Source organism: Chenopodium quinoa, unplaced genomic scaffold (assembly GCF_001683475.1).
Source record: "Chenopodium quinoa cultivar QQ74 unplaced genomic scaffold, ASM168347v1, whole genome shotgun sequence".
Taxonomy (NCBI): domain Eukaryota; kingdom Viridiplantae; phylum Streptophyta; class Magnoliopsida; order Caryophyllales; family Amaranthaceae; genus Chenopodium; species Chenopodium quinoa.
Genome location: NW_018743812.1, coordinates 15,466 through 38,408, shown reverse-complemented (window position 1 = coordinate 38,408; position 22,943 = coordinate 15,466). Strand labels below are relative to the sequence as shown.

At 39.9% G+C, this 22,943-nt stretch overlaps 1 protein-coding gene and 1 pseudogene across 1 annotated transcript; both read left to right on the top strand.

The window, feature by feature from the left end:
• The first annotated feature begins 1,377 nt into the window (after positions 1 to 1,377).
• Positions 1,378 to 17,927, top strand: LOC110685308 (annotated as a pseudogene).
• Positions 17,928 to 19,708: 1,781 nt separating this feature from the next.
• Positions 19,709 to 21,874, top strand: LOC110685388 (O-glucosyltransferase rumi homolog). Its single transcript, XM_021861918.1, has 5 exons — positions 19,709 to 20,235; positions 20,447 to 20,630; positions 20,807 to 20,871; positions 21,158 to 21,368; positions 21,533 to 21,874. Exons 1-5 carry the CDS (start codon positions 19,709 to 19,711, stop codon positions 21,872 to 21,874), a joined length of 1,329 nt encoding a protein of 442 aa, XP_021717610.1.
• Positions 21,875 to 22,943: the final 1,069 nt, after the last annotated feature.

Below are 22,943 nucleotides of genomic sequence, written 5' to 3'. Positions count from 1 at the left end.
GAATTACCAAATTCCAAATAGAACTAGTTTGGTCTGTTTGTGCAACATTCAGACTTGAGAGAATAAAAGAATTGAAGTTAAGCTAAAAGCAAATCAGCAACCAGCTCGTTTGCTTAATAATAAATAATTAATTAATTTTATTTAGTCTCCTAATGACCTGCTTATGCATAAACGACCAAATTCCTTAGTTGGTTCAAGTCAAATCTTGTTAATGTTCTAAAAATAATCTAATCTTAATTAATCATATCTTTGGCTTATCACATCATTTAGCTCGAGGCTAAATCTGGGGTACTTTATAATTGATTGGCTTTAAAACATGTAAACAATTTCTTTTTAAAGTACAAGATACACTATAAGGTTAAGGATCCATATTTTCAAGGGTATCTTCAGCCAAATCAATGTACATTGTAAAGTTTAATTTATGTGATCTCCAAAGTTTATTTAGTTTGGTCTACACAGTGTATAATACGGAGTATGTGCTAGAAAACAAATGTCTGAGGTCAGGGAGCAAGACGTAATAAAGCCGTTACTTTTCGGAGGTCTCGGTGCAAAGGTTTACCCCCAACTCCCTAAGACGTGACGAGAAAGTCCTAATGTATAACTTTTACATTTTAAGAGAGAAATTTAATATAGATGTTAGCTAATTAGTTGATAAAAGTCTTTAAATGACATATAAGATTTAAACTAAATTTAACCTACTTTTCATTATATTCTGCCTCTAAATACACCGTAAAACCATTCATATTAAGAAATATATTAGTGAATTCGAGCTTTGCTTGGTCGTTTAATTTCCATTAATACAAGAATACAAATTTTGAAATAGTCACTTCTAAAAAGCTTTTACCTCATTGAAATTCACTTGGGTTATCAAGAGTTTAAGACCCTAGACCCAAAAGCTCAATATACTACACGTTAGGTAATCTTGTTATTATTCAAAATAAATTAGAGTAACATATAATAATAATAATAATAATAATAATAATAATAATATTAATATTAATAACTACACGTGATATCATATTCAACCCAATAAATTAAAATCATTTATGAACATGAATAATTATATGATAAAGTATGATAATTAGGTAATATTAATAAAGATAATAAATTGGAGCTTTTTCTTGCCATTAAAACAAAGAATAAAATAAATAAATAAGAAAAATCTTGAATATTCCACACGTTAATGTCAAACGTAAGACTAACTTTTAACTAGTAGTATCCCCATTCCCCGTACCTTATCAGTTATGACGACTAAACCTTTCTTTTTTCTTTCACTCCCAAGAAAATTCAACCTCACTAATTTAACAATAATATTATTAGTATTATTGTTTTTATTATCAAATTATCTATGTCATTAATCAACCATATAGTCCATATTACATCATATAGTATAATATGGTGTATATATATAAGTTTACACATTTCTTGGTGCATGAATTACCAACTGTTCAAACAAAGAAAAAATAAAAATAGAGAAGATGGAAGATTCTACTTCTTCCTCTTCAAACAATAACTCAAATAGTATGAAAAAATTATGGGATTCATTCAAATTGCAAGTTTGTTCTTTTTCTTCATCGTCGTCGTCGAAATCAAATAGATTTTCCGCAACAACAGCTTCTTTGCTTCTCTCCTTCCTTTTCATATGTACCCTTGTTTTGACTCGATGGTCTGATATTGTAAGTCCATGTTGTTTTACTCATTTTCTTCTTTCCTCTGTTCTTTTTTCCTTTGAGTTTTTAATCAATTCATTTAATTTTGGTAGTTTATATGTTTATGATTATTGAATTTAATGTTTAATTTAAAAGTTATTACCATGATAAATGATGATTCATGAATTATATTATGCATGGTGTGACTTGATTATGTTCATAATTGTTGTATTAGTGATTATTCTTACCTTGTTTATAACTTGTATGTTTTTTATTTTCTTGAGTAATTTCATATGATCATGATTCTTGTACTTTGATACATAACTTGCTTTCTTTTTTTTTTTCCTCTCCTTTTTGGGTGGGGTGTAGACAACTTTTGAAAATTTGGTTTTTCGTGGTACGGTGGGCTTTAATGGGGGTAATAATATAGGTTTAACTTGTTTAATTGGTATTGACAAATAGGCAGTTTTTGAGCTTTCTTAAAAGTTAAAGCATATGGGCTAATTCTTATTGTCTTGTAAAGGCTGTAACTTACTCTGTACTAAATTAGACACGGAGCATTTGTAACAGGACAATAAGTTACTTACAAGAGTTACAAGCTAATAAAGGTGTCAATTTGGGTAATTGGGACGAATTCGGTAAGATCGGATTAAATCGATTTATTTCAAAGTCTAACCATACTAATTCGTAAGGTCCATACAAGCTAAGTCAGAAATCTAGATTGGATTTTTTTTCCTCAAGTCAGTCGAGTCAGTTTTTGGCACCCGCCACAATTCACAATGAGACAATAGTCACCCATTAATGACATAGATACATAGTTTCCTTGACATATTACTAGCAATCTCTAACATAGTCGGTGATATTGAAATGTTGCGGTGTTCATGATTTCATATGCAAAGTTGGTTTTAGTGAATTCAAATTTAGAGAAATATTTTAATAGCGTGGTGATGTAAGTTCCATATTTTGGTAAAATTTGTAATTTTAAGGATCAAATATAAAAGAGAATTGATAAAAATAGTTTTAATCACTATAAAATAAAAATAATTTAAGTACATTTAAATGATTTAAGTTCGATAAATATTAAGTAAAGAGAATATTACTTAATAATCAAAATATGCGATTATAGATATTGGATAGCAAGTGCTACCAAGTCAACTTTTGAGCAATAGACAAATCGATCAAGTAATGTTTGATATAAACTCTTAAATTAGCTCTTTCAAATCAGATAGTAATGGTTTTGATTATTTTCTCGTATATAAGTGACTCCTTCGATGAATTCAATTGGTTGATTTGTAAGGAAATTTCCAATCAAAACCTTTGAAATTATATTGTAAAGTAACCTATAACTTACTAGTACGTGGTGGATTGCCTGCCTTAGGACTAGGCTTGGTAATTGTGGGTGTGGGTCATGTCAAAATATGGTCACTTTTAATTGGGTTAAATATGGATCGTAGCCTCGTAGGTTAATAAATAGAGGCCAGTGGGTCAATAACAGATAGGCCAATAAACAGGAAATTTTGTCACTTTTTTGTGCTTGAATCTACTTTCTTTTTTGTATCTAATTAAGCTAACATTTTGGCCTTAGCTTATTGTATTAACCTTGTCCAATAATGAATTTGTCCATTTTTAATAAAAACCTTTTTACCCCATCAGGTTACCTTATACAATAACCAGTTCTACGTAATCCTTGTGTCCAAAAAAAAAAGTTCATACGACTTAGGATAGAAAATAGGGGTAGACTATGGAGTCGTTAGGATTATAGATTATGAAATCTTCAATATCATTTCTATACGTCTAATAATGAAATTTTTATATTTGCTAGCTAGACTTGAATGATGAAACATGTATGGTAGTCATATGTCATATAAAATCTCGATGCATTTCTATTGTAGATAGAATATCAATCAATGTACGGATACTTGTCAGTTTTTTAAGAATTGTGTTTATAACAAGTCTCTAAATTAATATTCCAAATATAACTTACCTTACACATAACGCTAAACAAAATTTTTTATTTTATTTTATTGTGTAATAATGTTAATCAACCAAGAATACTAAGCCATATTTTTTTTGATGCATTTTTCTCAGTCAACTTTAGCAAGCAGCTCAGGGTCATTCACCTTCTCAATGTTCTCAAACCGTAACAAACATGAGTACCCAAAGAGAGATGAGTATCTTCTCAACTGCACCTCAAGCAACATGACTATAACATGCCCGGTAAACTACCCTCCTACATTCAATCACACCTTTACATCGAACGAAACATGCCCCGAGTACTTTCGATGGATACACGAAGACTTAAAGACATGGAAGAAGAAAGGGATTACAAGAGAAATGGTGGAGAGTCTAAAAGATACTCATTTTCGACTTGTTATTGTGAATGGCACAGCCTATGTAAAGAGATATGCAAAGGCGTTCCAAACAAGGGATACGTATACATTTTGGGCTATATTGCAACTCCTTAAGTTGTACCCTGGTAGATTACCTGACCTAGATTTGGTGTTTCAATGCCATGATCAAGCATCCATCAAGAAAGACAAATATAAAGGAAGAAAAGCCGCCTTTGCACCTCCACAATTTCATTATCGTGGGGATGATTCCACGTTTGATATCGGTCTTTCCCGATTGGTCTTTTTGGGGATGGTAATTGTTCATCAATAATCTTTTTGAATATATTTAGTTTCGAGAGATGTTACATATGTTGCACGTTGCATGCTATAACAACATTGGCATGCGCATGATAAGAACAATTATGTAAAAAATCATATGACATATGTCTAGCAATATATATCATGGACGGCTCTTTTATTGTGTGATCATATATATGTAAATTATGTCTTTATTTTGCATTGTTTCAGGCCGGATATTAATATAAAGCCATGGATTCCTTTGGAGAAAGATTTCAAAGAAGGTAACGCGATGAAAAACTGGACTTCTAGGGAGCCCTATGCTTTTTGGAAAGGTAACTTGCATACTGGTCCAAGACAGAAGCTAGGGAAATGCAATTCTATAAAGGATTGGAACGCTGAAATTGTTAACCAGGTATTACAATCTAAGATTTAATTTGTTGCATTGCATACTGTTTCGGGGTTTTCTGATGTCCTGCGGGAGAGTTACAATTCCGAGACTGGAACCGGACGCCTGTACCTGCAAAATAACGGAGACTCCTGAGAGCTCCGCCTCCAACGGTCAAGTTAGTACCTGATTAAGGAGTAATCAATACAAAAATTAAAGTAATCAGATCTCTCTAGGTGAGAGTGCTTAGTGTTGGTAATCTGCGTTGTTAACGAGATTAGCCGGTTGTTAATAAGTCTGTTCTTCTCTGCTTGATCTCTTAATTATTCGGTTCTTTTCTGTTCTGTGATTAATGAGGATTAATCGAGTATTTATAGCCTTGAGAAGCGTGCAACTCTCTAGGTTTAAGGTAAACCTAGGGCTGATCGGGCCTCTAGACTGAATTGGGCCTTGATGGCCGGTTGTCCCATTTGGCATGGGTGGACACGTGGCGTGTCTTAAGTGGTCCGTGGAGGACGTATCTGTGACTGACACGTGGCAAGCTCCTGTTGGCCTTCGTGAAGGACACGTGGCGGAACCTGGTTGGTCCACTTGTCAGACGGTGATTGGTGGATAAAAATCCCCTAATCATTTGCCCCTCACAGGTGGCACGCGACTGGTCACGTGTCGCCTGTGACAGGTGTCGCACGGTGACAGGCGACGGCCCGTTACAGGTGTCACCTTGCAGACGGCCGAGAGATTCTCCCGCCCAAATTTGAATTCGGAAGCGACCCTTCGCCTTCTCATTTTGCCTATAAAAGGAAGTGCTGACTTCGGTCATTTTCACATTTGAGAACTTTTGTGAGAACATTCGGACCCCTGAACTTGCTCTGACATTTTCGGACTTTTTCTGCCTACCGCCTGTTCTGACAAGCCGACTGACCCGAACTTCCAGGACTTCATCAACCGTCACCCGTTCAGGTAACTCAGTTCTCTTACTCTTAATTTTCTTTTTATTTTTTGAAATGGCACCATGGAAGCACACGACACGCCCTAAGTTAGTGATCAGCCGGTCACCGGGGACGGCTGAATCTAGGACTAGGAGTGCCGCCTGCCCTTTTCTGGACCCATCTTTGCCCTTTATACAAAGTCCGACTGAATCTGTGTCTATGCAGAACGTGATGGCCAGAACAAAAAAGACTGCTATGATATCAAACTCAGACGGCTCCTCCCAAAGGGTGCTCCTTAGTGAAACATCTGACCAGGCGCCAGATGTAGAACGAGGCGACTGTCAAGCTGACAGTTCTGAGAGAGGGACCAAGGTGTTCCCTTCCCATCTAACCGTGGACATGTCTAATTTTCCTTCTGCTCCTTCTAAGGGAGAGGAGGCGGGCCCCTCTAGGAGAGGGGAGGAGTCGTCCTCTTCGGACTCGTCAGGGGACGAGTCCGATTCCAGCTCTTCTGACCATAGTTCTTCTGGCTCAGAAGAAAAACATAGCCGCCTACAAGAGGCGAGAAGTTCTCATGCAGTGGAGAAGGGGGATAATTGGGCAGAGCCGTCCGCCTCTTACAGAGAGGAAAACGCCCCCTACTACTGCAGGGTGCCCCGGGGCCGGATCGCAACAATGCGAGACAACGTGGCGAGCTTTATTGCTAACCACAAAATGGGCCCGGAGTACTTACTGTTTGTGCCGGATCCAGAAGATACTGTCGTCTGGCCGGCTGGTACCAGCTATGGTGACGGCTGCTTTGGCTGCTATGTGGCGGCCATCAAAGCTGGACTGCGCTTCCCATTACATCCGGCTGTTCAGCGGATTTTAGATGGGTATGATCTGGGGTTATGGCAGTTAGCCCCCAACTCTTGGGTAAACGTACTCGGCTATGTGGCCGGGTGCGAACTGAACGGGGTGGAGCCAAGTTTTGAGGCTTTCGCCCACATGAACTATCTCAGCCGGACCCCTAAGTCGGGAGGTACCGGCTGGTATCAATTGACAAGCCATAGGGGTTACCTCATGACGAGAGGTAAGGCAAACAAATGGAAGGATTGGCGGAACACCTTCCTTATTATCGAGAGTTCAGACACGGAGCTGAACAAACGCTTTAACAAGTGGAACAGGGATCCGCCTCTTCTCGCAGGCGGCCGCAGCATGCCGCCTGTTCCCCCAAAAGCTAAAAAAGAGATCCTAGACAAAGGACTCTTCAAAGTAGAGACTAGGGTGAACTCTACTTCAGGGGTACGAGAGCAAGTACCCCTAAACTGCGTCCCGAACTTCAAGTGGCTCTATGACGAGTACTTCTTGGCCGCCTGTGGCCTCGGCAGTCGGTGCTCTAGAGGTAGCCGGCCTGACGAATACTCTGTTTTTTCACGCCTTGTTTACTTGGGATTTTTACTAACTTTGCTGTTTATTTCTTTCAGCCGACGCCATGAGTAAAATAACAGCATCTAAGACTGCGGCGGCCATGCTGCGGGTCTCGCTAATGAAGCAGTCGTATGCCGACTCCCCCAGCAAGGAGGCACCCTTGGTAAGCTTTGAAAACTCTTCTCCTTTTAGTTGTATTATGCATATACTAACTCTTTTTTGTTTTCAGTCTGGCACTCCAAGGGCTTCTTCCTCGCAACAGCCGGACCCCAAGGCCCGGAGGACGACTGTTGCAAGCTCTCCTGGGTCTTCCAGGAAAACAGTGGCGGCTGAGAAGCAGCCGGCCACCTCTTCAAAAACCCAGGCGGGGCCGCCTAGATGTATGGACATTTGCTTGTAAAAACTCACCCTTGCTTCCTTCTTGATTAGGTCTAACTTGTTTTTTCCTTTCGCTTAATGCAGCCGGCCCCCAGGGACTTGACTTGGTTGAGGTAGCCAAGTCAATGGTTAAAGTAGTTCCTCCATCTGACAGGGAGGCGGTCAAGGGTGCCGGCACCCTTGACCTCGATGGAATTTCGGGGATCCTAGCTGAGGTATACTTAGCACCTTTTTGAGCTTTTGAGTTCCAGGACGCCTGTTAACTCTTTTGATTGGAAACTGACGCCTGTTTTTCTTTGTACTTAGGCCCTGCTCCGAGTCAACAGCCTTCGCAAGCCGATTGATCGGAAAAACAAAGAGGTAAAGGCCGCAAAGGCTATGGCCGCCTCCAGCTGTGATAAGGCAATGTTTCAAATTGCCCAAAACGAAGTACTGACCCTTGATCTTCTTTATTATCAGGCGCAGGCGACCGCCGCTGTTCGGGCTCAGCTAGAGACGGCCCAAAAGAAGGTTGACGAGCTGGAGGGGACCGTCACCAAACTTAAAGCCGAGCTGAAACCCCTTCGCCAAAAAATGCACTCTTACGAAGCCATGGAGAAATCCTTGGCTAACGTAAAAGAACGCCTGGTGAACCAGGAGAAGAGTCTTACCCAAGAGCTCTCGGACAAGGCCAAGCAAGAGAAACAAGAGCTCGTCCGGGAGATGGTGGAAGACTCCGCCCAAATCCAACGCATGACCTGGGAACGACTGTTCCCTAGTGCCGACTTTGCCTCATGGGAGAGAACGTACCGCCAGTGTTCGGAAATATATAATCAACAGATCCTGGCGGCTGCTGAAGAAGAGGCGTTGGACGTTGCGTTGGAGGAGGAAGAGCCGGTTGTGGCGCTTGTGCCACTTGGGGGTAAGGCATCAAAAGATGATGCAGCTAAGGCCGAGTCCAGCAAGAAGAGTGCTGACCAGGCGGCTGCTGCTGATACTGAACTGCCCCCTTCTTAAGCTTTAAGTATTTTTTTCTTTTCACGGCCTGCGTGCCGTTTGCTTTGTAATTACCCGGCCAGGGGGCCGGGGTTTTGAATATTCTGCTGGTCTTTTATGGCCGGCTCATTTTAATCAAATTTTTTGTTTTTGTTCAAATTTGTCTAAGTATTTGAAATTTGCTCACTTGACCGACTGTTGTGTATGGCCGAACCTTAAGACAGGTACAAATAGTAAGTATGCCGCCTATGCCCCTGGACGACTGGTTGTCTGTTTCTAGGATAGATGATCAGTCGGCCATTTAATCAATCGGTATTCGAACTCTTTATTCAATTTGACCAAGTAAATAGAATTACCTAGTAGCCAAGGAATTTAGTAGGAAAACAAGCGGCGGGTACCGGTTGTTTCCCTTTATTGCCAATGTTGGATTTTAACTCGTTATTTGTTAACCTAGCAAGAGTTTTGGTTGAGAGCCTTTGTTTAAAAACAAGTGGACGACTCATACCTTTTAGGCTCCATACTAAGTTTGAATGACTATTAAGTTAACATAGGAGTTATTTAGTCTTTGTCACAATCTTGATTGAGTAGTAAAGGTATCAGGCGGCGTAGGCCGGCTAGACCCCTTGATTCACCAATGTTTGTTGGCTATTAACTCAATAGGTTATCCAGTAGGAATAGGGGTTCGAGTGCCCTTGTTTGTTTAAAACAGGCGGACGACTCAAACCTTTTAGGTTCCATACCAAATTCTAAGGAGTGACTATGAGTTAACTTTGGAGTTACTCAGTCGCCGTCACTTTTGTTTGAGAAGTAGAGGTACCAGGCGGCGTATGCCGGCTAGACCCCTTGATTCGCCAATGTTTGTTGGCTATTAACTCAATAGGTACCCCCTGCATTTATCCCAAGTAATACAGGCGGTTATCTGACTCAGATGTCAACTGCTACCATTGGTTTGGTTAGTGATAGAGTTATCTTTGTCTCAAAAACGGCTACGTGGTTGCCCTTGGGGACAGTCGTATAGGTGCCGTGTAATTAGTTTATAGAACAATGTTCCACCCAAAAGGGAGCTGCTCTCTGCGACGAATTTCATCCTAATGGATGCCGCCGGACGCCTGCTATAATGTTGGGACAGGTCGGATTAGTTTTTAAGTTGGATCAGTTGACTAGGCGCCTGGTCTGATCATTCGGCCAGTGGCCTTGGTAAGTTCTTGGTGAACGTAGGTGCTAAGTAAAAGAAGGGTAGCCGCCTGTTAGTTACAGGATCGGCCAGGCCCTAATCTTTTTAGCTAAGTATTGTGAGTAAAATACTCGATGGAGAGTAGCCGACTGTAAAGGAACAGACGGCATGCCCCTCTAAAGATAGAGTGAAAACTCAATGGAGAGTAGCCGACTGTAAAGGTACAGACGGCATGCCCCTCGTAATACAAAATTGAATAGTAAGTGCAAACTTTATTAAGTAGCTCTTTACTTTACATCATTCAGAAAAAATATTTTTTAAGGTTATCTACATTCCAGGTTCGAGACAACGGTTGTCCGCCTGGTGTTTCCAGACGGTAGGTACCGTCCCTGACTTCCTCATAGATTCGGTAGGGTCCTTCCCAGTTGGGAGTTAGTTTGCCAGACTCATTAGCCCTACCAACTGCTTCCATTTTTCTAAGTACAAAGTCCCCTACTTTGAGTGGACGCCTGTGTACTTTTTTGTTGTATGATCTAGTCATTCTCAGGCGATAGATCTCATGGCGCAAAACAGCATTGCCCCTCTTTTCAGGAAGTGAGTCTAATGCCAGGCGCATAGCTTCCCAGTTTGCCTCTTCGTCATATAGCATTACTCGAAGAGTCGGCTCGTAGTGTTCTATTGGAAGAACAGCTTCTGCACCATAAGTTAGGAGGAAGGGAGTTTCTCCAGTCGCCCCTTTTTCAGTCGTCCTAATGGCCCAAAGAACATGTGGTAGTTCATCTGCCCATAGGCCGCCTGCTCGTTCAATCTTTTTCTTGAGACCGTCTGAGATGATTTTATTAAAGGCCTCTACCTGGCCGTTTGCTTGTGGACGGCCGACAGATGCAAAGTAATGTGCAATTCCTTGGTCTCCCAACCAGCTTTTGAGAACAGGCGTCTCAAATTGGGGACCATTATCGAAAACCATAGACATGGGAACCCCGAACCGAGTGATGACGTTTTTCCAAATGAATGAAATTACATCTTTCGTCTTGATTCCCTTTACAGCCTCCGCCTCTACCCATTTAGTGAAGTAGTCAACGGCAACAAGTATATACCTTCTGCCGCCTGTAGCAGGCGTATATGGACCCAGAATGTCCATGCCCCACTTAGCAAACGGTAGTGGGCTGTGAATGGTAGTGAGGTCAGTAGCCGGACGGTGAATTAATTTGCCAAACCTTTGGCACTTGTCACATTTTTTCACCATCTCCATTGCATCTGCTTCCAAAGTGGGCCAAAAGTAGCCCTGCCGCCTTGCCCTTTGAGCAAGCATCCTACCACCTATATGGGAAGCACAGAAACCAGAGTGAAGATCATCTAGTATCTCTCGTCCCTTTTCAGGAGTAACACACTTTAAGAAGGGTTGAAGGTGCCCCCTCTTGTGAAGTTCTCCCTGTATCATTTCAAAACAGGAGGCTCGTTTTTTCAGTGCTGCCGCCTGTTGAGGATCATCCGGCAGTGCACCGTTTGTCAGATATGCCCTGATTGAATCCATCCAGGTTGAGCTTCTGTCTAGGATTCCAATAGGATTTTCCTCGATGCTTCTCTTCTCCATTACTTCCCAAAACACAGTTCGAGGAGTATCGGAGGAGGCGGATGATGCTAATTTCGAAAGTGCATCTGCCTGGTTGTTTTCTGATCTCGGCACTTGGATCAGATGGAAATCCTCAAGGGAGCCGACTGCTTGTCGGACCGCCTGTAAATACTTGATCATGGCCGGATGTGTTGCTTCGTATTCGCCATTGTACTGACTTACTATCAGTTGTGAATCAGAACAGGCGTCTATTTTCCTTGCCCCTGCCGCCTTACACATGCGGATCCCGGCTAGTAAAGCTTCATATTCTGCCTCATTGTTTGAAGCCTGGAAACTGAAGCGTAGAGCATACTCGAACCTGTCGCCCTCTGGAGATTGACATACGACGCCTGCTCCACAACCGTTTGAAGTAGAGCTTCCGTCCACATATACCTTCCAGACTTGGTCTGGAACTTGAGAGTCAGGAGGACGAGTCATCTCTACAATAAAGTCAGCAAAGGCTTGCCCCTTCACTGCTTTTCTAGGCTCGAAAGTAACTTCGAGACTCTGCATTTCTATGGCCCATTTGATCATTCGTCCGGAGGACTCCATGGTGGTAAGGGGCCGCTTGATCGGTTGGTCGGTATACACGACGACTGCATGTGCCAGAAAGTAGGGCTTCAATTTTTTAACAGCCATGAAGAGTGCAAGACCAAATTTCTCCACTAGGGGATACCTCAACTCGGCATTTTTCAGTACGTGACTGACAAAGTAGACCGGGAGCTGACAGCCGTCCCTTTCAGCAAGGAGCACAGCGCTTAACGCATGATCAGAGACGGCCAGGTACATGTAGAGATCTTCTTTGGGCAAAGGGCTGACCAGCCTCGGCAAGGAATGCAAGTGAACCTTTAATTTCTGGAAGGCGGCCTCAGCATCCGGCCCCCATTCAAACCTTGCCTTCTTCTTAATTGCCTGGAAAAAGTATAGGCATTTGTCGCCTGATCGACTTAGAAATCTTCCCAAGGCCGCCAGACAACCTGTTAACTTCTGAACCTCTCGGACGGTACGGGGCGACTGCATGTCAATGACCGCCTGTACCTTCTCAGGGTTCGCCTCTATTCCTCTCTGGTTGATAAGGAATCCGAGAATTTCCCAGACTCAACTCCAAATACACATTTCTTGGGATTGAGCATGACATGGTGCCGCCTGAGTGTGGCGAAAGTTTCTCGGAGGTCCGTCAGATGATCTTTCTGAAGTTTAGTCTTGACAATCATATCATCAATGTATGCCTCGACGTTTCTCCCAATCTGATCAAAGAACACTGTGTTTATCATTCGTTGGAAGGTAGCCGGGGCATTCTTAAGACCAAACGGCATGACAGTGTAACAGTATAATCCCTGATCAGTGACGAAGGCCGTCTTCTCCTGATCTTTCTTCCATAAAGGAATTTGATGAAAACCAGAATAGGCGTCCATAAAACTCATCAAGGCATGGCCGGCTGTTGAGTCGACCAGGTTATCAATTTTAGGCAGAGGGTAACTGTCTTTGGGGCACGCCTTGTTCAAGTCTGTGTAGTCTACACACATTCGCCAGGTGCCATTCGGCTTTTTAACAAGTACCACATTTGCAACCCAATCTGGGAAGTAACATTGCCGAATGAACCCTGCATCAAGTAATTTTTTGACTTCGGCGGCTGCCGCCTGACCTCTTTCTTCACCATGGTTCCGTTTCTTTTGTCGTACCGGCTTCTTTTTCGGATCCACAGCGAGTTTATGTACTGCCAGATCAGGACTAATGCCTGGCATTTCATGGACTTCAAATGCAAAGATGTCCTTGTATTCTTTCAACAAGTTGTGAAAGTCGTCCCCAAGGTTTCTCAGAGCAGTCGTCCCTACTTTGACTGTTCGGTCAGGATGGGAGTCGTCTAAAATCAGGTCCGCATGCTCACCAGCCGGCTGAGGGCGGAACTCATCCGGCCGGTCCTCTGCCAATGATTGCTATTTTCTTGCTTTTCTTGCGGACTCAGTCTGGGGCGCCTTTCGTTTTCTGTCGCCTGTTTCTTGAACAGGCGCACTTTCCTTGACATTGTCAAGGTCTGTTTTTTCTCCACTTGACCCAGTGGCCATAGCAGTGGGCTTGACATCCGAGAGATAGCACTCTCGGGCCATCCTCTGATCTCCCCTTAGGGAGCCGACTGTTCCATTGTCCCTTTCAAACTTAAGCAGCATAAGTGACGGGATTATAACAGCCTTGGAATTATTCAGGGTTGGTCGACCCAAAATCATGTTGTAGGCCGAGAGTTCCTCTACCACTAGGAACCGGACTACCATGTGTCGTCCTTCCCCTTTTTCGCCCAGGCGGACGGGTAGATCTACTCGTCCCAGTGGGTGGACGACTCCTCCTCCAAAACCTATTAAAGGGTGGGAGGCTGGATGTATGCAGTCCGTCTGATATTTCAGTTTTGACAGACATTTGCTACTGATGAGATCTGAAGAGCTCCCGGTATCTATGAGGATTCGACCAACTCTCTGGTTGGCCACTTTACATTCAATAACGAGAGGGTCGTCATGCGGCCCCCTTATTCCTCCTAGATCCTCTTCAGTGATGACAATCTCAGGAAATGTATATTTAGACGGCCGTTCTTGGTGAACGGAATTTACATCTAACCGCCTTATATTATCTTTGTTGCCCCTAATAGTGGGGCCGCCTCCTGAGAAGCCGCCTGCAATGGTGTAGACGACTGCATCATCTGTATCGGAACTGTCGGCCTGTTGATTCTTTTTGGCCGACTGCTTTTTTGAGGAAGTATTCCCCGTAGATTTCTTGACATAAGTGTCAAGATCACCTTGATCAGCCAAGCGGTCTAGGTACCGCATGAGACTGATGCAGTCATTGGTGTGATGACCAATGTCATCATGATAAGCACAGATTTTGTCTTGGTTCCGGTTGCTCGCAGAACCCTTCATGGGGAGCGGCTTCTCAATTGAGAGCCGTCCCTTTATTTCTTTTAGGATAAACTGGTTATCCTTATTAAACACATACTTTGGGGAGTATGGTTTGAATTCTTTTTTCTTTTTCTGGGCCGGCTGTTTAGAGGAATCAGCCGCCCAGACCTCTTTTCTTTTTTCATCTTTGTTGGACGACTGTTTCTGTCGTCCCTCTCTTTTGTCGAACCTCTTCCCGTCCGACTGTTTCATTGTACACAGATCAGTCGCCTGTATATAGGCTTCTGCTTCAATCAAGGCCTCTTGAAGAGTCGCTACCCTTTTTCGAACTAAATCAAATTTGAAGGTAGACCCGTCTTTGAGACCTCTAAAAAAGTCAGTATAAGCTACCTCATCCGGTAACCCTTGAATCTGTATTCTCATCAGGTTGAACCGCCTGATGTAGGAACGAAGCCCCTCCTTTTCACCCTGCTGAATTGTTCCCAAATCAAGGGTCGTTTTCTTCGCAGGGATGTTCATAGCGAAGTTGGAGGCAAATAAGTAAGCAAGTGTCCTGAAGCTGTTTACACAACCAGTCGGCAGGTTGCCGAACCATTGCTGTGCAATTCCCTTGAGAGTCGCTGGGAAACACTTGCACCAAGTGGGATCATCCAACCCTTGAAGGTACATCAGGTTGGTGAATGCCATCAGATGGTCTTCTGGGTTAGTAGTGCCGTCATAGGCGCCTACTAGAATATTTTTTACTTTGGCCGGCTGAGCGGCTTCAGTAATTTCCTTGGAGAAGGCCGACGGCTGTTCACCAAGTCTAAGCAGCCGTAGCTGCCAGTCCATAGGTTGGACGTTTTTTGCTGCAGGTCCACCAAATGGAGGTGGCTGCATAAAATACTGTTGTTGCGGCACAAATGGCAAGTTTGGTACCGCCTGTGCACTATGAAAGCCGGACTGACGGGAGGTGCCGCCTGACTGACTCTCATGGTACGACTGAGTCGGCCTCATCGAGGCATTTCGCAAACTGTCCTGAAAATTTGAAGTAGAAGCCGACTCTGATAATCGGTCATTCTTCTTCTGCTCTAGCAGGTGCCGAGCATCTGTGAACGTTTGCTTTGACCCGTCCGCCTGAATATGACGAACCGGTTTTCTATTTCCAGTAGGATAACAGAGTTTTGTGAAATCAAGAGCAGACGGCTCCCGCTTCTTGTATTTGGGATGGGGAGTCGCCTCTCGCCCTTGAACTGGCTTCCTCTTCAGTGAAGTGGAAGGTTTCTTGGCCGACTGCTCTTTGACTGAAGCAGGCGGTTTTTTGTTGATCAACTCTTGGATCTCTCCCTTGAAGTCCCTCATGAAGGTCATGAGTTCGTTCCTTGTGATGGGAGCAGACCCATCAGTCGGCTGTTGCCGAGCAAGCGGTGCGCCTGCTGGCTCGCTTCCTGTTCGAAGATACTCCCGTTCCCTCACTTCGGTATGACGGGTACGTCGGGCCCTTAGGGTCCCGTCTGGAGCTGTATGAGTTTCAACTTCAAATTCACTTTCGGTATCATGGTCCGACTGAACTTGAGGGTCGTCTAGGGGACGCCTCTCTTCTGGAGTCGGTACAGACTTGGATGCCATCTCCGAAGTACTCTCCCCACAGACGGCGCCAAATGTTTCGGGGTTTTCTGATGTCCTGCGGGAGAGTTACAATTCCGAGACTGGAACCGGACGCCTGTACCTGCAAAATAACGGAGACTCCTGAGAGCTCCGCCTCCAACGGTCAAGTTAGTACCTGATTAAGGAGTAATCAATACAAAAATTAAAGTAATCAGATCTCTCTAGGTGAGAGTGCTTAGTGTTGGTAATCTGCGTTGTTAACGAGATTAGCCGGTTGTTAATAAGTCTGTTCTTCTCTGCTTGATCTCTTAATTATTCGGTTCTTTTCTGTTCTGTGATTAATGAGGATTAATCGAGTATTTATAGCCTTGAGAAGCGTGCAACTCTCTAGGTTTAAGGTAAACCTAGGGCTGATCGGGCCTCTAGACTGAATTGGGCCTTGATGGCCGGTTGTCCCATTTGGCATGGGTGGACACGTGGCGTGTCTTAAGTGGTCCGTGGAGGACGTATCTGTGACTGACACGTGGCAAGCTCCTGTTGGCCTTCGTGAAGGACACGTGGCGGAACCTGGTTGGTCCACTTGTCAGACGGTGATTGGTGGATAAAAATCCCCTAATCACATACCCTTAAAGCAATGCTAAACATTTTTGCTTATGGAAAATGTTTAGATCAAGATACAAAATTCAAGTGAATTGCATACAATCGATATTTTTTAATTAACTATTGGCTGGCTAATGGGAAGCATAAATTACTCATCATCACTATATTGTAACCCAATCATGAAGGAGATTAGATTATTTATTACTTTAATTGCCTATAAGGCCTTTTTTTTTTTTGGTACAAACTATTTCAAAATAGTTATTGTACGTGTTTTTAGAAATTTGAAATACGCAACACGTGCATACAAATAATATAGTCATGCTACAGCTAATTAAAGCAGTGTACATTGGCAGAATTGGGGCAAGGAAGTTGCAGAGGGATTTAAGAACTCTGATTTGTCAAAGCAATGTACTCATAGGTAATAAGTAGGTCTTTCATTTTAATTTTTGCTAAGACTTTTATTTTTTTAAAAATTATAGAAATTATTTTGTGTGATTTATATGCAGATACAAGATATATATGGAAGGAAATGCATGGTCAGTGAGTGAGAAATACATCTTAGCTTGTGATTCCATGACCCTTCTCGTAAACCCTGTATACTATGAATTTTTTACAAGAAGCTTAATTCCTATGAAGCATTATTGGCCTGTAAACCCTAATAATCTATGTCATTCCATCAAATTTGCTGTTAATTGGGGCAACAACAACACTCACAAGGTAAGTAACAAAATGCCAATTCATCTTTTAAAATACTCCATTTAATATAATCTCCCAAATTACAATGCATCATAAATTCATAATATAAAGTCTACACCGTCCATAAATAATTGGCCTATTTATATTCTTAGAATTTCAACCAAAATTCTTCTTGTTACTTAAAATTTTTAAATGGTTACACTCAACCCCAGTGATTTGAGCACCCTCCATTATTATTATCTCACATTCTCAGTACACGGTATACACCCTGCTAAATTCTTTATTATAAGTGTCCAAACCTAATAGAAAGATTATTTATGGTGGAGTGAATTACTTTATTAGTATTTTTTTTTTACGGAGTTAGTAATCTTATTCTCATACAGTCTTACTTCGTTCATAATATTTATTCGGACCAAAAATTACAATTTTTATCTAAAAGTCACTATTACTATCATTTTAATTATTTCTGAAATTGAATTAATTGATGTATAAACAGGCTCAAGAGATTGGAAAAGAAGGAAGCAAATTCATATTCGATCAAATAAAGATGGAAAATGTGTATGATTACATGTTTCATTTGTTGGATGGATATGCAAAGCTACTAAGGTATAGGCCCACTGTACCCGAAGGGGCCATTGAGTTATGCTCCCAAAAATTTGCATGCAGCCCAATGGGCTTGGAGACAACGTATAAAAAACAGACCATGGTAAATGGGCCGTCAGAAAAAGGCCCATGTAAACTTCCCCCACCATATGATCCACAAACCTTGAAATCTATTCGTAAGCAAAATGCCAAGATCAAGGAAGTTGTTGAGATGTGGGAAAAAGGAAGTGGCTAATTTACTACATTTTTGAGGATATAATTGTAAAATTGCATTGATAATTCAACTTGTAAGAAAAAAAAAAAGACATAGTAGTAGAGTTGTAGAAATAGATTTTTTTTTTTTTTTTTTTTTTACCATATGTATAAAGAGACATCTTCTTTTCGAAATTAATATACTACATAATGTTTTCCTTATGTAGATGGATTTTACATATCTTATATTGTAAGAAAAAACATAAAATTGAAAATAATTAGGACACATGGCACATTTTAAGGATATTTTCCTATTATAAAATATGTAGTATATAATTATAGATATGCAAAACTACTAGGACTTGTTCTGTTCAGCTTAATTTCAATTCAGTTCAATTCAGTTAAGCTCAAATCAGTTCAGTTCCTAATTTCTTTCTCTCATAAACAATTCATTTCAGTTCAGTTCACTTCAACTCCAATCAATTCAGTTCAGTTGTTTTCAGTAAATCGGAGCAGCCCCTAAGACCCTCTTTAATCGAAGGGGCCATAGAGTTGTGCTCCGAGAAATTTGCATGCAGCCCAATGGGCTTAATTTGTGTTGCTACATTCAACCCACTCGACAAAAAAAAAAAAAAAAAAAAGTTTAGGCTTGCCCTGCTTTTTTGCCCAAGCTCGCTCGCAAACGATCACCTTTAAAAATAGATAAAAAGAGTATCTGCAAAGTATTTTGTATGTCATTTCTAAATCATATTACATTTTTTTTTTTCTAAAACCATATTACAGTACATGATTTACATCTCATGGTATATTTTTGGTGTATAAGTATATATATTTACACACTTCCTAGTGTATTATTATCTGTTCAAACAAAGAGGAAAAAACAGAAAAAATGGAAAACTTTGTTTATTCTTCTTCAAATAATACTTCAAATGAAAAGAAAAAGAAATTGGATTCATTTAAATTGTTAGCTTCTTCTTTTTCTTCTTCATCATCATCATCGTCGTCGAAATTAATTAGTCTTTCTCCAACAACAACAAATACTTTGCTTCTCTTCTTCCTTTTCATTTGTACCCTTGTTTTCACTCGATTGTTTGATGTTGTAAGTCTTTTTTTTTTTCCTCTTTTTTTATGTTTTCCACATTTTTTTTTTTTTTTTGTTTTTGTGTGTGTGTGTGCTTATTATTATTGTTATTATTATCATTCATCCCTTATTTTTCTGGTTTTTTTTTTTAATTATTATTCTTTTAAATTTTTTTTAGTTACTTTACGACATGGCCATGGATGAGACTATGAGGGAATGCAAATAAGAACCAAAGAGAGTATTATTAATTTGGAAGCTATATATTTATAATTAATATATGCCTAGTATAGAAGATTTTGAGATAAAATACTCCGTATCAATTATGGGAATTATGCAATTAAGAAAAGATTGTACGGAGTATAACTCAATTATTATTTTGACACAATGTACTTGCCTAATTAAGGGAATCAAAGATTCTACAAAAGAATATAATAAACATGATTTTGTTATCTTATTGGGTGTTAATTGATGGGCACAAGCTAAGTCAGAAAATCGTAATAAGTCTGTCGTACAATTGATCGAGTATGGTTATTTATAAGCCCAACAGAGTTTCATCTTAAAACTAATTTAAATATAGCAGTCCCTTATTCATTGTTATAGTCATTCTCCCTTTATATCTTCAATGTGGGACAACTAGTTCCAAGTTCCAACTACATGTTAGGATAACAATACCAAAGGCCATTCGAACCTTGTGGGGTGCAAGTGTGCAACCAGGCAAAGGGGCGAGGGAAGGGAAATAGAGGCAAGGGTTGCACAATAAGCTTGGCTTAGCTTAATTATCTCTAACTAACAATGTAACTTGTACAAATTCTTATTAATTGACATGCATTTCTATTAATCGACCAAGAATATGTACGTACTAACCAATTTTTTTTGGAATCTTTTGATGCATATTCCTCAGTCAAGGTTATTAACCTACTCAATGCTATTTAACAACAACTACAATTACAAGTACCCAAAGAAAGATGAATATCTCCTCAACTGCATCTCAAGTAACATGAACATAACATGCCCAGCAAATTACCCTTCTATGACATACGACCTCAACTTCAAATCGAACGAAACATGCCCCGAGTACTTTAGATGGATACATGAAGACTTGAAAATATGGAAGGAGAAGGGTATTACAAGAGAAATGGTGGAGAGTTTACAAGATAATGGTACACATTTTAGATTGGTTATTATGAATGGAATAGCTTATGTTAAGCAATATGGAAAGGCTTACCAAACAAGGGATACTTATACATTATGGGGAATATTGCAACTCCTTAAATTGTACCCTGGTAGACTACCTGACCTCGATTTGGTGTTCCAATGTCATGATCTAACAACCATCAAAAAAGACGATTATAAAGGAACAAAGGCCGCCTTTGCACCTCCACAATTTCATTATTGTGGGGATGATTCTACCTATGATATTGTCTTCCCTGATTGGTCTTTTTGGGGCTGGTAAGTCATCAATCATTTCAATTATGTATGTTACATTTCAAGAGATGATCCACGTTACATTTCAAGAAATCGATTACCCTAATAATTTCTGTCATCTTTTCATGTGTATGAATCACTAGTTATGAATGTCAATCATATCATGTCTAAAATGTATTATTAGGCATGGCTCTTAGTGTGTAGTCATGTGTAAATGTCTTTTGCAAAATTTCAGGCCGGAAATTAATATAAAGCCATGGGTGCCCTTGTTGAAGGATTTCAAAGAAGGCAACCTTGTGAAAAATTGGACTTCTAGGGAGCCCTATGCTTTTTGGAAAGGAAATGTGTATATTGGTCCAAGACGCGAGCTTAAGAAATGTAATTCCACAAATGATTGGAATGTTGTAATTGTCAAACAGGTAATTACAATCTTTACTCTGTATGACCATAAGTAATGCAAGAGTTTTTCTTGTGTGTATATGGAGAACGTTCACAAACTCCCAATAAATTTTGTAATCGAAAAATGAAAATTAAAAATTATCAAAATTATGCTTAACAGAAATGTAGTGCTAACTAATGCAGTGCACATTGACAGGATTGGCGCAAAGAAGAAGAAGATGGGTTTAGGAACTCTAATTTGTCAAAGCAATGTAGTCATAGGTATGTTTGCTTTTAATATTTAACTTTTTTTTTTTTTTTTTTTTTTTTTTTTTTTTATTTTTTATCAAGGTCTAAACTACAACTAGGCATTTTTTATGCGGTTTGCCACACTATGTGACCTCTTGCAAGAGAACATAATAACCCCTATAACACTGAATGAGTAACCCTATAACACTAACGAAGTAACCACTATAACATTGACTGAACAGCGTGACCAACCACATATAAGAATTAGTGAAATTAATTTTTTTTTTTTTTTTTTTTTTTTTTTTTTTTTTTTTTGCAGATACAAGATATATATGGAAGGATATTCATGGTCAGTGAGTGAAAAATACATTCTAGCTTGTGATTCCATGACCATTTTGATAAACCCTAAATATTATGAATTTTTTACAAGAAGCTTAATACCTATGGTGCATTATTGGCCTGCAAACCCTGATAATCTATGTCATTCTATCAAATGTGCTGTTGATTGGGGCAATAAAAACACTCCCAAGGTTAGTTTCCTCTTAAACAACAAAATGTCAAGTTGAATATTCAAAATAATTCCGGAATAAGAGTCTAATTTTTTTTTCTAAGACATTACTCATATTATTATTGTTAATAAATTACTATTATTATTATTAATATTTTTTGGCTAAAATTGAATTGATGGATACAGGCTCAAGAGATTGGAAAAGCAGGAAGCAAATTCATATTCGATCAAATAAAGATGGAAAATGTGTATGATTACATGTTTCATTTGTTAAATGAATATGCAAAACTACTAAAGTATAGGCCCACTATACCCGAAGGTGCGATTGAGCTATGCTCCGAGAAATTTGCATGCAGCCCAATGGGCTTGGAGGCTACTTTCAAAAAAGAGACTATGGTTAATGGGCCTTCAGAACATGGCCCATGTAAACTTCCCCCGCCTTATGATTCAAACACACTTGAAGCTATTCTTGATCGAAATGCCAAGATCAAACAAGTTGTTGAGATGTGGGAGAAGGGAAGTGCCTAATTTACCATAATTTCAAACTTGAGACAATGTATGCTTTCAATTTATATAATTAAATTATTAGCAATTTGACTTTCTATACGTGCAATAATGAAATTTCACATTTGTAGACTCAAATGGTAAAACGTGGTTATCATATGTATAAAGTATCAATGCATTTCTGATGTTAATTCAGAATGCCAATGTACTAATAACTGTTAGTTTTTGAAATATCGTGTATACAACGAATCTCTTCTTACAACATATAATACATAACCTTAAAAAAGACATTTATGTTTCTCAACCAAGAATAAAGCAATATTCTTCTTTTGGTGTGCAAACAAATTAAAGAGGGGTGATCAAACTAAGCCTAGTTTGCTAGCCCAGTCTGACGTAGCATTAAAAATGCCCAAGTTTGGGCAAGAGTTTTTGGGCTAGAAATTCAGACACAAGCTAGTCCGTCCCGAACCAACTTTTTATTTTTTAGTCTTTGGGTTAGAAATTCAGACACGAGCTTTTGTAATTTTTTGTTATGATAAAACATTGTCATGTGTGATCTTATTTGAATCTTCTTAATGTAAATTTTATTAATATTCACTTTTTATAATTTTGCAATATTAATAATTAGAAATATTAATCGTTAAATTTGTGCATTGACAAGCGTGATAAAAAAACGTATCCAGTTAAAAAAAAAACAAAACTAGTACGAGTACATATTTTAGTTAAAATTTAAGCTCGATAAGCCCATTATAATTTTTTCTGAAATAATGGTTTTACTTTTTCAGCCCAAGCTTGGGCCCAACCAGAAGAGGACTACCTTTAAAGCCTAGGCCCAGCCTATGAACAAGTCTAATATAAGTATATGTTTACACAAATCCTAGTGTATTATTATTTGTTCAAACAAAGAGTGAGGAAAAAACAGAGAAAATGGAAGACATTGTTTCTTCTTCTTCAAATAGTACTTCACATAAAAAGAAAAAAAAATTGGTTTCATTTAATATTTCATCGAATATTTCTTCTTCAATACCTTCATCGTCGTCGTCAATTAGTGCAACAACAACTACATTGCTTCTCTTCTTCCTTTTCATTTGCA

What these genes read in the sequence shown, in the direction of transcription:
- LOC110685388 (XM_021861918.1), top strand. Translation starts at nt 19,709, where the DNA reads ATGCTATTTAACAACAACTACAATTACAAGTACCCAAAGAAAGATGAA. An exon ending in ATGTTGTAATTGTCAAACAG is followed by an intron (nt 20,631 to 20,806) that starts GTAATTACAATC and finishes GCACATTGACAG; the next exon opens with GATTGGCGCAAAGAAGAAGA. An exon ending in TCAAAGCAATGTAGTCATAG is followed by an intron (nt 20,872 to 21,157) that starts GTATGTTTGCTT and finishes TTTTTTTTGCAG; the next exon opens with ATACAAGATATATATGGAAG.